The sequence below is a fragment of the Lineus longissimus genome, chromosome 2 (assembly GCF_910592395.1).
Source record: "Lineus longissimus chromosome 2, tnLinLong1.2, whole genome shotgun sequence".
Lineage (NCBI taxonomy): Eukaryota > Metazoa > Nemertea > Pilidiophora > Heteronemertea > Lineidae > Lineus > Lineus longissimus.
This window is the reverse complement of record NC_088309.1, coordinates 25,320,580-25,336,657: the sequence shown is the minus strand read 5'-3', so window position 1 is coordinate 25,336,657 and position 16,078 is coordinate 25,320,580. Positions and strand designations below refer to the sequence as shown.

At 42.1% G+C, this 16,078-nt stretch overlaps 1 protein-coding gene across 1 annotated transcript; it reads right to left on the bottom strand.

Moving 5' to 3' along the window:
- Positions 1 to 215: 215 nt before the first annotated feature.
- Positions 216 to 15,749, bottom strand: LOC135483840 (protein rolling stone-like). Its single transcript, XM_064764888.1, has 5 exons — positions 15,673 to 15,749; positions 2,792 to 2,894; positions 2,247 to 2,472; positions 1,790 to 1,906; positions 216 to 1,132 (listed from the first exon to the last, which is right to left on the bottom strand). Exons 2-5 carry the CDS (start codon positions 2,891 to 2,893, stop codon positions 636 to 638), a joined length of 942 nt encoding a protein of 313 aa, XP_064620958.1. The 5' UTR covers position 2,894; positions 15,673 to 15,749; the 3' UTR covers positions 216 to 635.
- Positions 15,750 to 16,078: the final 329 nt, after the last annotated feature.

The window sequence follows — 16,078 nt, the reverse complement described above, 5'->3', positions numbered from 1 at the left end:
CTGCTCCCCGCCAGCCAGTTTCCTTTTTTTAAACACGCGAGGCCAGAGGGAAAAAGAGGAATCTTATGAGACCTTAGAGTGATTGTAAAGCACCACTGGCCTCGTCCTTCTCGCTATCATGAGAAAGTATAAATAGGATAGCAAAATTGACTAGCGTGCTTTCAAGGGAACGTTAGATAGGCTACAAAGTCGAATTCGAACTCTTGTTACATGCAGTGCGTTCATTTATTTCCACTTCGCTTTCTAAGCCAGAAATGTAAGTATACATGCATGCATACTGTCAAGGTGCATCACGATTACATGAATTAACAGAGAGCAGCCTTGAAGCGCTATAAAGGTCTTGATGCCGAACTTTAGTATAGTGCAGATATTTTGTGCAAATGTGACAGTATGCTATACATAAGTAGGAGTTAGTCCCCGGTGAATGTGTCTGGAGAAGAAGTCCTAAACCTAATATCATATATGACATCGTTGAAGTAGAAATGCAGACAATGAGTTTAGTTATCATATGTTTGTATAATCACCCTGTCATCTACAAACATGACATTCGGATTTAAATGTTGAATTGCATAGCGCATGTACTATCTTCAAATGATATATTAATCAACTGTGCTTGAACATTCTCCAGTACTAATTCATGTCACATACTTGTTGTCCCCGGAAGTATTTTCTTTCAGCGGCGTTCCAGCATGATCCTTTCTGCTTGTCTGAGAGGCAGCCTCAGCCTCACCAAGTTCCGTGTAATCGAAAGCTTCATTGAAGTCACCATGTTGATCATTCTGTTTGTGGGCAAACCAGCGGTCGTATATCGCTTCCCTGGCTTTAGATAGGCCGAAGAGAATTGCATATGCGACTGGGGTGACCCCAAATACCGAAAGAGCAGTATACATGGCGGCTGTCTTAGGGGCTTGAATCCAGTCCAATGCACGGTAAATGTATGGTTTATCAGATGCGCTCAAGCCGCCGGAAACTTGGTAGATGGCAGCAAAGACAAGATAGGTTACGGCGTAGAGCATTGGTTGAAAGATATGCAGTATCCTGTACGGGATGGCAACCACTATGACGTCCATGATGACGTAGATAGTGTTGGCGGCGTGGTTAAGTAGGTCTGCCGAAAGCAGGGAAGTGGAGTCTGAAAAGAAGAAGGACGTTTCATTGAAAAAGAACTAACATGATTGTATGTACTATCCATCGGAAACCATGCACTTTAATTCTGTAGGTATATCCGTTTAAGTAATACGTATCACACTATAATGTTCGGAATCTGAACAATAGTGCGTAAACTACGTCTAGGTAGATCCGGTTCCGACCTATTGAATCGTTTCTATTCAGAACCAGCTGTGAATAGAAACGATTCAATAAGTCTAAACCCACTCTATTCGAACGTAGATGATACGTAAGAATGTCCAGATTTGGGACACGATGCAGTGCGGGTGTCATGTACTATAAAAGCGAGATAATTCCAATCAGAAAAATACTCAAATAATGCAAAGAATGTATATTTGCCATTGAATGGACGCAACGTCTCCCTTGGAGGAATATGCCTGTGCATTTATGATTGCCATTCCAAAAGAAGCTTATCTCCTTTATAGGCGAAATTGTCTGGCAGATTACTGATGACTTGCAGTGCTGCCCTATAACAGGATGTGGTACGACAACAGCTAGTTGTGTGTATGTGTTCTGACAAGGATAGTTAATTACGGTTCTAGTTTCACGTTTCTAATACCGTTATTCAAGCCACTCCCACTGCGATGTCATTAAGCATGTTCCATGTCGTTATCTATCTTACCTGCGTAAGCGGCTACCCAATAAAAGCCAGTGATGACAAGAGCTGCTGTCGTGGACAAGTTGAACAAAACCCACAGGAACCGGAGGTAGAGTGGCATTGACGTGAAGACTAGTGTTCCTGGAAGAAAAGAAAATGTGATGAGCTTACTTTCATAAAGACGTGTTTTTTGCCGTTGTGGAACGACATTTGTACCCGATGGTTCACTTTAGATTCGTAATGAACATTATTGACTAAGCTATTGGGCGATTTGGTGCCAATGTATTGACTGAGAAGAATTGCACCGGAAGCAAAGTTTCGACGGGTGCGCTTTGTCAGAAAGCTTTCAGAGAAGCATACTTTAAATCATTCTGAAAACAATTTATCGTGGGAAATTGCAATTGTCTTCAAATTGATGCATAGTCTCCTCTTGATCAGCGAATGGCATAAGTGCACACACCAGAGTTGTTTATAACTCTACCTGATCGGGTTCGGTGAAGGTAGTAGATGGCAACGCTGGCATGGACAATGGCTCTCAGTGTCATCAGGGTTAGGTTCCAATCGGTTAAGTATATGATCCAGAGAAAACGGTTCTCCTCGTACGTGTACCAGCCATAGTTCCAAACGACACTGGCAATAGTCCAAGACAACCAGAACGCAGCTGCGATTACTCTGTACGCAACAAACCAGCCTTGGCCAACGTTCCACTGGAAGAGAGCGTGAGGGAGATGTTTAACAATCACAGCTATCAGGGCCAGGTGTCGATCACTTGGCTCCGCTCGTCGGACTCGCCCGCTTCTTTCACCCGAAAGCGACCTTGGATGGCAGCGCTAGCTGATGCATGCATGATGATAGATATCATGGTTAGCTTGGTCGGTTAGCATTATTTTTCATGCTGTTGTGCGCAAAAGGTCCATCTCTTACGGTAAAATACATGTAAGATGGACCATTTCTGTGCACATTCACAGTCTGTGGATTTACAAACTTGATTGTGCTGAATTTTTTCAAGCGTTGAAACGAACTTACCCGTGCCGTCATGAACAACCTAGGATGGGGATGATCGAGCTTGAAGTTGGCGAGACGGCACTCATTCCCTGGACAGCAACCAGAGCATCCGTTTTCAGGCATTCTGTCAAATGGAAACCAACACAAAGTACGTGGATGATTTGGCAGAGAAATAACATGGCTGGATAATGAATAATCTACTCTATGTCGCATCTGCCTTAATTATACGCCTTAGAAGAAATCTATATGATAGAATTGTTCCATCTGCTCCTGAAATAAACATCATGGGCCAAATTCATAAAGGGCGTTTAGCTTAAAACAGCGTTTAACTACTGAATAGACAGATTCAGGTCCTTCATGTAAATCTTCACCGAATATGAATAGGCCCTGAAACTGATCAGGGAGTAGTTACACACGTCTAACCCTTAAACGCCCTTTATGAATTTGGCCCCTAATGTATATGGCGTATGAATGAAATTAATGCATCTGCGAGAGAAAGAAACGTCTATTGATCGATGCATATCCATCTGCTATATAAATAACGTCTAATCCATCTGCCCTACGAATTAATTCCTAAGAGAAACAACGTCTAATCTACCTGTTGTTTTTGTAATAGAAATTCTAATAGTTGTGGGGTCCACTTCAGCAGTAGAGCTTAATCTTAATCCCGAAGTGAATCATGGCTGGTTTATACTGAAGGCCCAGTGTCTATTGTATCATGTCAAAGCTGTGTAAAGGCTGTTTAACGAATGGTATAATTACATTGATCCTCCATGGACTCTATTGAGCCCCATATATGCAGATGTCACTCTGCTAACGACAGTGACAACACCGCCCTGTGCAACACCTGCTTCAATGATTCTATTCATTACATTGATGTTTCATTCGCCTCTTCACCTCCAGGTATTCCACAATTGGCTGCTTTGATCGGCAGCTTTTAGTGTAGCCTCACTATATGTCACTTCCTTTGATTGTGCAACTCGGTGGCAGCGTATTTTAGGAATGGTCTATAGACCGGCGCTTCCTCGCCCCACTATACGTCCCGGCACCTCAAAGGTAACTTCCCCATGTGCCAATCGTCATGTGCAACACTTGCTTAGTGATTTTATTCATTATGTCACTGATGTTTCGTTCGTCTCTTCACCGCCTGGGGTACGTACAGCAGAGATTTGATGCTTTTCTCGGTGTATCACGTGCAACTTTTTAATCCAAGATCTTGGCGCATTATGCCAACTTGTTAACAAGCTGCTCTAAATGTAATTGATAATGATAATGACAATGGCCATCTATATGGTGCTCTTCTGCGGGAAATACTACCCTCAAAGCGCCCCTCTCCACTCCTCAAAAAACAACGTTATAACCGTCTCTTTAATTTTTCAAGGTTTGTCTCGGCTCGAAGGGCTTGGGTCAGTTTGTTCCAAAAGAACGGGCCCGGCGCAGCTTGAAAAACTGCGGATGTCGAACATACCTCAGTTCTTCGCGATTTTAGTGTTTGACACAATTGAGAGGATATCTTGTGGAGTTTCGTACAACAGTTCTTCAGGATATTCGGTACCAAGTCCATTAAGTGCTGTTGCCGCGCCTAGGTTGCAATCATGGCCATACGGGCTCTCCAAGAGATGATATTTGGACGTTTGCACCAAGATCCCTTTCTCTGCATTTTTCTAGCTAGACAAAGGTGGGACGTCATTGAAGGGTAATCTAGTTCTTATTTTCATTTCGCACAGCCACTGGTTCACTCCACACCACAAGGCTATATTAGTGATTTTTGATATTTTGGACAGCATCGCTCGATGATGCATTAGCAGAACGGAACAATTAGGATAGCGAGCTTTGCGTATTCAACAAGTGACATCCGTTCTCAGGCAACAGGTGAATGGGTACTGCCCAATAGGGGGTCACCTGTACATATAGTACTTATGCAATGCACTACACGAACTGCTAGGACTCCCCTGTCTGGCCAATGGTTTTGGCCGTTTGGTATTACGCCTTTCATGACATTGATTATTCATATGAAACGCATTTTTTTTTCGGTACATTGTCCATAATGTCTATCAGTTTCATTAAAACGCAGCAAAATGCCGCCACTTCGTATTGATGGTATATATGGACAAAAAAGTTCTTAATGGGCGCAGTATCCAAGGAAACAAACACAATGAATGAAGACAAATAGTTTAGTTCGTGACTCCAGGGAACCAAGAATGGACTGAACGGAGATGCAGCTTTCGAATTCATTTCTCGTCTTCATGTTTCTGAGCATAATATTCTTATCAGATGGTAAGTGGTAAATTCTTTCCAAATTGTGTCATTGATTGACGCGTTTACATAAACTTTTGGGCACAGCTGTATGTAGCCTGGGCAGTGATGGGAATAATTTTTCTTTCGTTCACGTCGGAGGGGGGTGTGTGTGAATCGTGACATGTGAAGCATAACACGTGACGACGTGACCTATATGAAGATTCGACATTTTAAAAGGCCCTTGTCAGAGCATGTCATGTTTCTGATGGAAAATACATTGGGCCTCGTTTTAGACGCAGCGGTCCTTGGTATCGTCTTAGTCTGGTCACTTGAGGCAGTTGGCATTGTAGGAGAGGGCCCGGAGCGGATAAAGGCATATTCTGTTCACACAGTTGTTCCGTGCCTTGCGGATCTGAATAGTTCAAGAATCTTCCAGGTGTCCTCGACCAGGTAGATAGATGTAGGTGCGCCCTTCTGCAGGAAGGAAACGTTTTTTTGCCAAGCTACCGACAAACATTGATTGTGCGCCACGGGACAAGACCGCTGTAAATGCGAGCAAGTCATCCCTATTATTAAAACTGTATCCAAGCCAAACGCAGGAATATGGTTGATGGGTAACTAGGTTTTAAAGTGCATATTGTGTCCTTTTTACAGAAACCACCCCTCCGATTGGCTTCTGGCCGATGGACTCAAGGTCGATGACCAAAGATGTGTCCGGCAATGAGAATAACGGGGTCGGCTATGGGCTGCAACTCGCCATCGGGCCAACAGGAGTGAAAGATACAGCGCTGCAATTCGCTGGTCATGGGAATTCCTACATGACAATAAATAATTCTGGTTTAGACGTCGGTGCTGCTGGCAGCTTCTCGTACACGAGTTTCATTTACGCTGATAAGAAAGACGGTTGCCTCTGGGATGGTCGTCAGTTGCACGTCCGTCACATACATACGTATGGAGCTGGCCAGACAAAGAACTCTTGGTAAAGTTCCAGTCGGCTAGCAGCAACGCAGAAATTTTTCTTGTCCGGCCAAAATTTCCCATAGAGTACAACAAGTGGCTGTTCATAGGTGTAAGTTATGACGTAAAGAATAGGAAAGTAACATTGAAGATGAATAACAAGGTGAAGCAATTTGACGTCACCAAGAAAAATCTAGCTCTGACTGAGGGTGAACTTATCCATGTTGGGAAGAGACCGGGGACCGACGCCACGTCCCTTAGAAGTTACTTCAGTGGTCGGATGAGTTGCATCATGCTACACAAGTTGGCGCTCTCGCCAGAGGAGATGGAGAAGACGAGGGAATATTGTTTAACTCGGCCGACCGGGGGTAAGAGTTTTATCTTTTGCTGTAGTGGTGCATTGAGAGTGAGGTTCAAACATTAAGCATACTACACATGTCGATGAAACATCATATTCGGTTTGGAGGAAGTGACACAAAGAAGATTGTATACTTCTTTTGATCTTGAATAACTCCAAAAGTTTTAGCTAAATTTCTACTAGATATTTGCCATAAGAGAGGTCAGTACTTTTGGTTTCCAGTTGGTGTGGTCTCATTTGCAATTGTTATTGTGCAATGAGCACATACATTTTTCGACACTTCTGCAGCTAAGCAGTGGTCACCAGCATCAACGCCAAGACACCCTTCGGCATCTCTATAGACATCACAAGTTCAGTCATATGTCCTGTCTGATTTCAGGTACTTGGTACCAATTGTATCAGAAGGATAGTAATATTCCTGTTGCACACCAGCTATCAGAAGAACAGGCACGCGATGTGTTCTATTGCGTTATCATCTGCAAGACGACCGAAGACTGTGTGTCCCTGTCCTATTCGACAGCAGGGAGGTGTCGGCTGTCAAAGGTCAACTTCTTCCATCGTGCAGTTACAACCGGAGCTGAAGTGGGAAGTCTTGTATATTCCTGGGATTTTACCGCTCCATTGTTTTGAATTTTGAATTTCTCCAAGACATGTTGTTTACTGCTAAGCCACCTTTATATGTGGTTTTATTGCTGCACCACCAGAGAGGGCAGTATTTTTTACACAGTCGTTTACGGAATGGTTGTAGTGGTTTTTTAAACGATGATTTGTATGTTAACCATGTGATTGAAAATCCCATGCAGTTGTCAGTTTTGTTCACAAAATGTTATTGAAGATTCATTGCACTATTTCTTTGACTCAACAGCGATATGAATTGTTCCGTGAACTTCATCTACGATTTCCACCACCCGTTTTACTTACATTGCAAGATTTCGTTTTTGGTAGGGAGACAGTGTCTCCATCAGATATTACATCTTCAAAACTGAATATTTTTTTATTGTAAGCACCAAAGTTTTCCTCGGATATGATTTCTTCTTGGTAATGAAGTCTACGACTATATCCTGTTTCAACTCTGTTCTTTGTGCCGACATGAAAATTTGAAACTGTAGGGGGCATTGAATTTAAGCATTTAAGCATACTTTTACTTGTCTTATTTCTTATGCTAGGCCTGTTTTGAGATACAATAAACGCAATTACACCGGTGTAACATCTGTGGTTGTTTCCCATGTGTCAGTGTTTCCAAACAATAGGCAGCTAGAGAGACCATGACTTTTCAATAGGGGGGATACACAGAAAAACTTGTCAATCTATTTTTGAGCGTTCCCAAACAATGAGGGGAAACACTCAAAAACAGAAACACTCAAAAACATTACACCGGCAATATTTATAATCCTGATAAAAAGTCTTAAAACCTCATCAATAAAATTAAATCAATGTACATTCAAATATTGGTTGTTTATTGATTTAGATTTTTTTTAATAGAATTTCCGATCAGCGAAAAACATACATACGGATTTACTATTAGATATACCAATAGGATTTTTATTTGCGACTTCTAGACACATAGGAACAGACGAAGATGGAGGATTCAAATGCATTTCTAACTGTCTGGTTTTTGAGCATCATATTGGTCTCGCCAGGTAGGTGCAACCGAGTTCGGGTTTGGGTCGGCTTTCGTAGCATGCGATTGCGACCAGCGCATCCGTTACAGCTTCGCAATGTTATTCTCCATTCTACACCAAAACACCCAAACAAAGGGTCTTGTTCTGCAAAAACGAATGCCTTCTGCCATTCAATCCAAGTCGCGTTTGACAGTATATGCGCAATCGCGATTTGTTTGAATCGCACAGGACATGCGTAATCGCAGATCCTTTGTTTGAATATGCAGTTGGGCGTCAAATTACAAGGCCGTCACGCGTGCAATATCGCAGTCGAAAAAAATATATTGTTGCAACAGCATTCACTGTGAACCTACCCTAACCCCAATATTTTCACTGGGGTACAAATTATAGCTATACATGCAGGTCCGATGCCGAACCTATAGTTGCGTATCTCCTTACAAGGTTCGATCCCGAAGTAATGAATTGATCATACGATTAATCTTTGACTTTTCAAGAATATTTCCCCAGTTGCATTCTCAAAATCACGACTTGCTGTCGGTGTTACATGTACATAGCTTGAGGTGTTAGTTTCTTAAACGTTATGGATTGCAAAGAAAAGCCGAGAGGAATCTGGCCTAAAGCTACAGCCTGAAGATAACGTTATTATTTTTTTATGACAGGTATCCTTTAAAAAAATCTTACAGATGTCACCCCTCCGATTGGCTTCTGGCCGATGGACTCAAGGTCGATGACCAAAGATGTGTCCGGCAATGAGAATAACGGGGTCGGCTATGGGCTGCAACTCGCCATCGGGCCGTCGGGAGTGAAAGATACGGCGCTGCAATTCGCTGGTAATGGGAATTCCTACATGACAATAAATAATTCTGGTTTAGACGTCGGTGCTGCTGGCGGCTTCTCGTACACGAGTTTTATTTACACGGACAAAAAGGTTGGATGTTTATGGGAATGGTTGAACCCGCGACGACCACTACATCCCACATTCATATGGAACTGGCCGAATAAAACACTAACTATACAATTCCTCTTTCGCAATTCCTCCCCGTCGGCTCATTACTGTCAGCAGGCGTTTTCCCTAAACTTCAACATGTGGCTGTTCATTGGTGTTAGTTATGACGTAAAGAATTGGAAAGTAACATTGAAGATGAATGACAAGGTGAAGCAATTTGACGTCACCAAGAAAAATCTAGCTGTGACTGAGGGTGAACTTATCCATGTTGGGAAGAGACCGGGAACCGAAGCCACGTCCCTTGAAAGTTACTTCAGTGGTCGGATGAGTTGCATCATGCTACACAAGTTGGCGCTCTCGCCAGAGGAGATGGAGAAGACGAGGGAATATTGTTTAACTCGGCCGACCGGGGGTAAGAGTTTTATCTTTTGCTGTAGTGGTGCATTGAGAGTGAGGTTCAAACATTAAGCATACTACACATGTCGATGAAACATCATATTCGGTTTGGAGGAAGTGACACAAAGAAGATTGTATACTTCTTCTAATCTTGATTAACTCCGAAAGTTTTAGCTTAATTTCTTCTAAATATTTGCCATAAGAGAGTTCAGTACTTTTGGTTTCCAGTTGGTGTGGTCTCATTTGCAATTGTTATTGTGCAATGAGCACATACATTTATCGAGACTTCTGCAGCCAAGCAGTGGTCACCAGCATCAACGCCAAGACACCCTTCGGCATCTCTATAGACATCACAAGTTCAGTCATATGTCCTGTCTGATTTCAGGTACTTGGTACCAATTGTATCAGAAGGATAGTAATATTCCTGTTGCACACCAGCTATCAGAAGAACAGGCACGCGATGTGTTCTATTGCGTTATCATCTGCAAGACGACCGAAGACTGTGTGTCCCTGTCCTATTCGACAGCAGGGAGGTGTCGGCTGTCAAAGGTCAACTTCTTCCATCGTGCAGTTACAACCGGAGCTGAAGTGGGAAGTCTTGTATATTCCTGGGATTTTACCGCTCCATTGTTTTGAATTTTGAATTTCTCCAAGACATGTTGTTTACTGCTAAGCCACCTTTATATGTGGTTTTATTGCTGCACCACCAGAGAGGGCAGTATTTTTCACACAGTCGTTTACCGAATGGTTGTAGTGGTTTTTTAAACGATGATTTGTATGTTAACCATGTGATTGAAAATCCCATGCAGTTGTCAGTTTTGTTCACAAAATGTTATTGAAGATTCATTGCACTATTTCTTTGACTCAACAGTGATATGAATTGTTCCGTGAACTTCATCTACGATTTCCACCACCCGTTTTACTTACATTGCAAGATTTCGTTTTTGGTAGGGAGACAGTGTCTCCATCAGATATTACATCTTCAAAACTGAATTTTTTTTTATTGTAAGCACCAAAGTTTTCCTCGGATATGATTTCTTCTTGGTAATGTAGTCTACGACTATATCCTGTTTCAACTCTGTTCTTTGTGCCGACATTAAATTTGAAAATTTGAAACTGTAGGGGGCATTGAATTTAAGCATTTAAGCATACTTTTACTTGTCTTATTTCTTATGCTAGGCCTGTTTTGAGATACAGTAAACGCAATTACACCGGCAATATTTATAATCCTGATAAAAAGTCTTAAAACTTCATCAATAAAATTAAATCAATGTACATTCAAATATCGGTTGTTTATTGATTTAGAATTTTTTAAATAGAATTTCCGATAAGCAAAAAACATACATACGGATTTACTAATAGATATACCAATAGGATTTTTATTTGCGACTTCTAGACACATATCATCAGGAACAGACGAAGATGGAGGATTCAAATGCATTTCTAATTGTCTGGTTTATGAGCATCATATTGGTCTCGCCAGGTAGGCGCAATCGAGTTCGGGTTTGGGTCGGCTTTCGTAGCATGCGATTGCGACCAGCGCATCCGTTACAACTTCGTAATGTTATTCCCCATTCTACACCAAAACACCCAAACAAAGGGTCTTGCTCTGCAAAAACGAATGCCCTCTGCCATTCATTTCCAAGTCGCGTTCGACAGTATATGCGTAATCGCGATTTGTTTGAATCGCACAGGACATGCGTAATCGCAGATCCTTTGTTTGGGTATGCAATTGGGCGTAAAATTACAAGGCCGTCACGCGTGCACTATCGCAGTCGAATAAATCTTGGGCCTATTGTTGCAACCGCATTCACTGTAAACCTACCCTAACCCCAATATTTTCACTGGGGTACAAATTATAGCTCTACATGCAGGTCCGATGCCGGACCTATAGTTGCGTATCTCCTTACAAGGTTCGATCCCGAAGTAATGAATTGATCATACGATTAATCTTTGACTTTTCAAGAATATTTCCCCAGTTGCATTCTCAAAATCACGACTTGCTGTCGGTGTTACATGTACATAGCTTAAGGTGTTAGTTTCTTAAACGTTATGGATTGCAAAGAAAAGCCGAGTGGAATCTGGCCTAAAGCTACAGCCTGAAGATAACGTTATTATTTTTTTATAACCGGTATCCTTTAAAAAATCTTTTAGAAGTCACCCCTCCGATTGGCTTCTGGCCGATGGACTCAAGGTCGATGACCAAAGATGTGTCCGGCAATGAGAATAACGGGGTCGGCTATGGGCTGCAACTCGCCATCGGGCCGTCGGGAGTGAAAGATACGGCGCTGCAATTCGCTGGTAATGGGAATTCCTGCATGACAATAAATAATTCTGGTTTAGACGTCGGTGCTGCTGGCAGCTTCTCGTACACGAGTTTCATTTACACGGACAAAAAGGCCGGATGTTTATGGGAATGGTCGAACCCGCGACGACCACAACATCCCACATACATATGGAACTGGGGGAATAAAAGACTAACTATACAATTCCTCTTTCGCAATTCCTCCCCGTCGGCTCATTACCATCAGCAGGCGTTTTCCCTAAACTTCAACATGTGGCTGTTCATTGGTGTTAGTTATGACGTAAAGAATTGGAAAGTAACATTGAAGATGAATGACAAGGTGAAGCAATTTGACGTCACCAAGAAAAATCTAGCTCTGACTGAGGGTGAACTTATCCATGTTGGGAAGAGACCGGGGACCGACGCCACGTCCCTTAGAAGTTACTTCAGTGGTCGGATGAGTTGCATCATGCTACACAAGTTGGCGCTCTCGCCAGAGGAGATGGAGAAGACGAGGGAATATTGTTTAACTCGGCCGACCGGGGGTAAGAGTTTTATCTTTTGCTGTAGTGGTGCATTGAGAGTGAGTTTCAAACATTAAGCATACTGCCCATGTCGATGAAACATCATATTCGGTTTGGAGGAAGTGACACAAAGAAGATTGTATTCTTCTTTTGATCTTGAATAACTCCGAAAGTTTTAGCTTAATTTCTACTAAATATTTGCCATAAGAGAGGTCAGTACTTTTGGTTTCCAGTTGGTGTGGTCTCATTTGCAATTGTTATTGTGCAATGAGCACATACATTTTTCGACACTTCTGCAGCCAAGCAGTGGTCACCAGCATCAAGGCCAGACACCCTTCGGCATCTCTATAGACATCACAAGTTCAGTCATACGCTATATGTATATAATGTGATGTCTGATTTCAGGTACTTGGTACCAATTGTATAAGAAGGATAGTAATATTCCTGTTGCACACCAGCTATCAGAAGAACAGGCACGCGATGTGTTCTATTGCATTATCATCTGCAAGACGACCGAAGACTGTGTGTCCCTGTCCTATTCGACAGCAGGGAGGTGTCGGCTGTCAAAGGTCAACTTCTTCCATCGTGCAGTTACAACCGGGGCTGAAGTGGGAAGTCTTGTATATTCCTGGGATTTTACCGCTTCATTGAAACAGATTTGAATTTTGAATTTCTCCAAGACATGTTGTTTACTGCTAAGCCACCTTTATATGTGGTTTTATTGCTGCACCACCAGAGAGGGCAGTATTTTTCACACGTCGTTTACGGAATTGTTGTAGTGGTTTTTTAAACGATGATTTGTATGTTAACCATGTGATTGAAAATCCCATGCAGTTGTCAGTCTTGTCAACAAAATGTTATTGAAGATTCATTGCACTATTTCTTTGACTCAACAGCGATATGAATTGTTCCGTGAACTTCATCTACGATTTCCACCACCCGTTTTACTTACATTGCAAGATTTCGTTTTTGGTAGGGAGACAGTGTCTCCATCAGACATTACATCTTCAAAATAGATTTTTTTTTTTATTGTTAGCACCAAAGTTTTCCTCGGATATGATTTCTTCTTGGTTATGTAGTCTACGACTTTATCCTGTTTCAACTCTGTTCTTTGTGCCGACATTAAATTTGAAAATTTGGAACTGTAGGGGGCATTGAATTTAAGCATTTAAGCATACTTTTACGTGTCTTATTTCTTATGCTAAGCCTGTTTTGAGATACAGTAAACGCAATTAAACCGGCAATATTTATATTCCTGATAAAAAGTCTTAAAACCTCATCAATAAAATTAAATCAATGTACATTCAAATATTGGTTGTTTATTGATTTAAATTTTTTTGAATAGAATTTCCGATAAGCGAAAAAACATATCGTTGGTGTACTTTAAAACCTCGTACATGCATTGATTTTTTTCAATTCTACAGAAGAGCGAAAAATGTAGTAGAACTGCAATGCATTACTGATGCAGTACTTGGTTTTCAAGTAACGTAATGGTGCTAAAAGGCTTTTGGTCGGTGGATTCTAAAGGACTTGCAAGTTAGCTTGAGAATGAAATTCGTCCCCCCGGGATTTGGCCGAAATGGCAGATGCAAGGTTTTCATAGTACACCGACGATATATTAATTCGGATTTACTAATAGATATACCAATAGGATTTTTATTGGCGACTTCTAAACACATATCGTCAGGAACAGACGAAGATGGAGGATTCAAATGCATTTCTAACTGTCTGGTTTTTGAGCATCATATTGGTCTCGCCAGGTAGGTGCAACCGAGTTCGGGTTTGGGTCGGCTTTCGTAGCATACGATTGCGACCAGCGCATCCGTTACAACTTCGTAATGTTATTCCCCATTCTACACCAAAACGACCAAACGAAGGGTCTTGTTCTGCAAAAACGAATGCCCTCTGCCATTCATTTCCAAGTCGCGTTCGACTGTATATGCGTAATCGCGATTTGTTTGAATCGCACAGGACATGCGTAATCGCAGATCCTTTGTTTGAGTATGCAGTCGTGCGTAAAATGACAAGGCCGTCACGCGTGCAATATCGCAGTCGAAAAAATCTAGGGCCTATTGTTGCAACCGCATTCACTATAAACCTACCCTAACCCCAATATTTTCACTGGGGTACAAATTATAGCTATACATGCAGGTCCGATGCCGAACCTATAGTTGCGTATCTCCTTACAAGGTTCGATCCCGAAGTAATGAATTGATCATACGATTAATCTTTGACTTTTCAAGAATATTTCCCCAGTTGCATTCTCAAAATTGCTGTCAGTGTTACATGTACATAGCTTAAGGTGTTAGTTTCTTAAACGTTATGGATTGCAAAAAAATGCCGAGTGGAATCTGGCCTAAAACCACAGCCTGAAGATAACGTTATTATTTTTTTATTACCGGTATCCTTTAAAAAATCTTTCAGAAGTCACCCCTCCGATTGGCTTCTGGCCGATGGACTCAAGGTCGATGACCAAAGATGTGTCCGGCAATGAGAATAACGGGGTCGGCTATGGGCTGCAACTCGCCATCGGGCCGTCGGGAGTGAAAGATACGGCGCTGCAATTCGCTGGTAATGGGAATTCCTACATGACAATTAATAATTCTGGTTTAGACGTCGGTGCTGCTGGCAGCTTCTCGTACACGAGTTTCATTTACACGGACAAAAAAGACGGCTGTTTATGGGAATGGTCGAACCCGCGACGACCACAACATCCAACATACATATGGAACTGGCCGAATAAAACACTAACTATACAATTCCTCTTTCGCAATTCCTCCCCGTCGGCTTATTACCGTCAGCAGACGTTTCCCCTAAACTTCAACATGTGGCTGTTCATTGGTGTTAGTTACGATGTGAAGAATTGGGCACTAACTATCAAGGTCAATGACAAGACGAAGGTGTACCACATAACCAAGGAACACCTCGACCTGACATCGCCTCCACTCATTTATGTTGGAAGGCGACCGGGATTTGATCGCTCGAGTAACTTCCGAGGCCGGATGAGCTGTGTCATGCTACACAAGGTGGCGCTCTCGCCAGAAGAGATGGAGAATGCTAGGAAGTATTGCTTGGCGTATACCAAGGATATGGCTGGCGATAAGAGTAAGATTAGATAATTAAATCAAAACACTTCCAATATACGATAGATTAGATGTCTAAATTATCTTGGCATTTAAAGAGGTACATGACGTAGGCGACTGGTATCCACCATCATATAAATCCATGAACATTTTCATCCAAAAACATGGATTTTTTTGAGGATATATTTTTCATGGATCCATGAGCTGAAGTCCCTGGTCGCTATGCTGTCATGGAGGCAAATTGAAGCAGCGGCACAAGACCGTAGGAGACAGAGGACCTTGGACGACCTGCTCTAGATGGAGCCAAATAGTTTAAGGTTAGTTAACCACTTGTTAAAGCTCTTGGTGATATATGGCACCCGAAAGGGCCCCAACCAGAGAAAAGCAATTATCGGTCGATGTCCCTTAAACTGCAATTATTACTACAACTATTCAAATTTTAGGTACGAGTGCCAACGACAGATACCGGCTGTACCGTAAGAACGCTATCATACCTGTTGGACACCAGCTCTCTGAAGAACAGACCCGTGGCGTCCTCAACTGCATCTTCATCTGCTCCAAGACCGTAAAATGCGTGTCCCTGTCCTATTCCACAGCAGGGAATTGTCGCCTCTCAAAAGTCAACTTCTTCAAAGGAGCAATAACATCCGGAGCTGAAGTTGGAAGTCGTCTGTATTCCAAAGATTTTACTGTACCGTTATTCTGAACTCGTTTCATCTTGTTAATGAAACTTAGCATTATTTAGAACAATACATAGTTAGGCCTTAATGAGTCGTCCCAATTGGACCAGCAGTGAAATTGGGTCGGTTATCATAAGTCAGCTAGAAAGAAACGAATCCTGTGAATAAAAACGAGACGGCCTTGAAAGGTAAAAATACGACACGATTTCGTAATTACGGT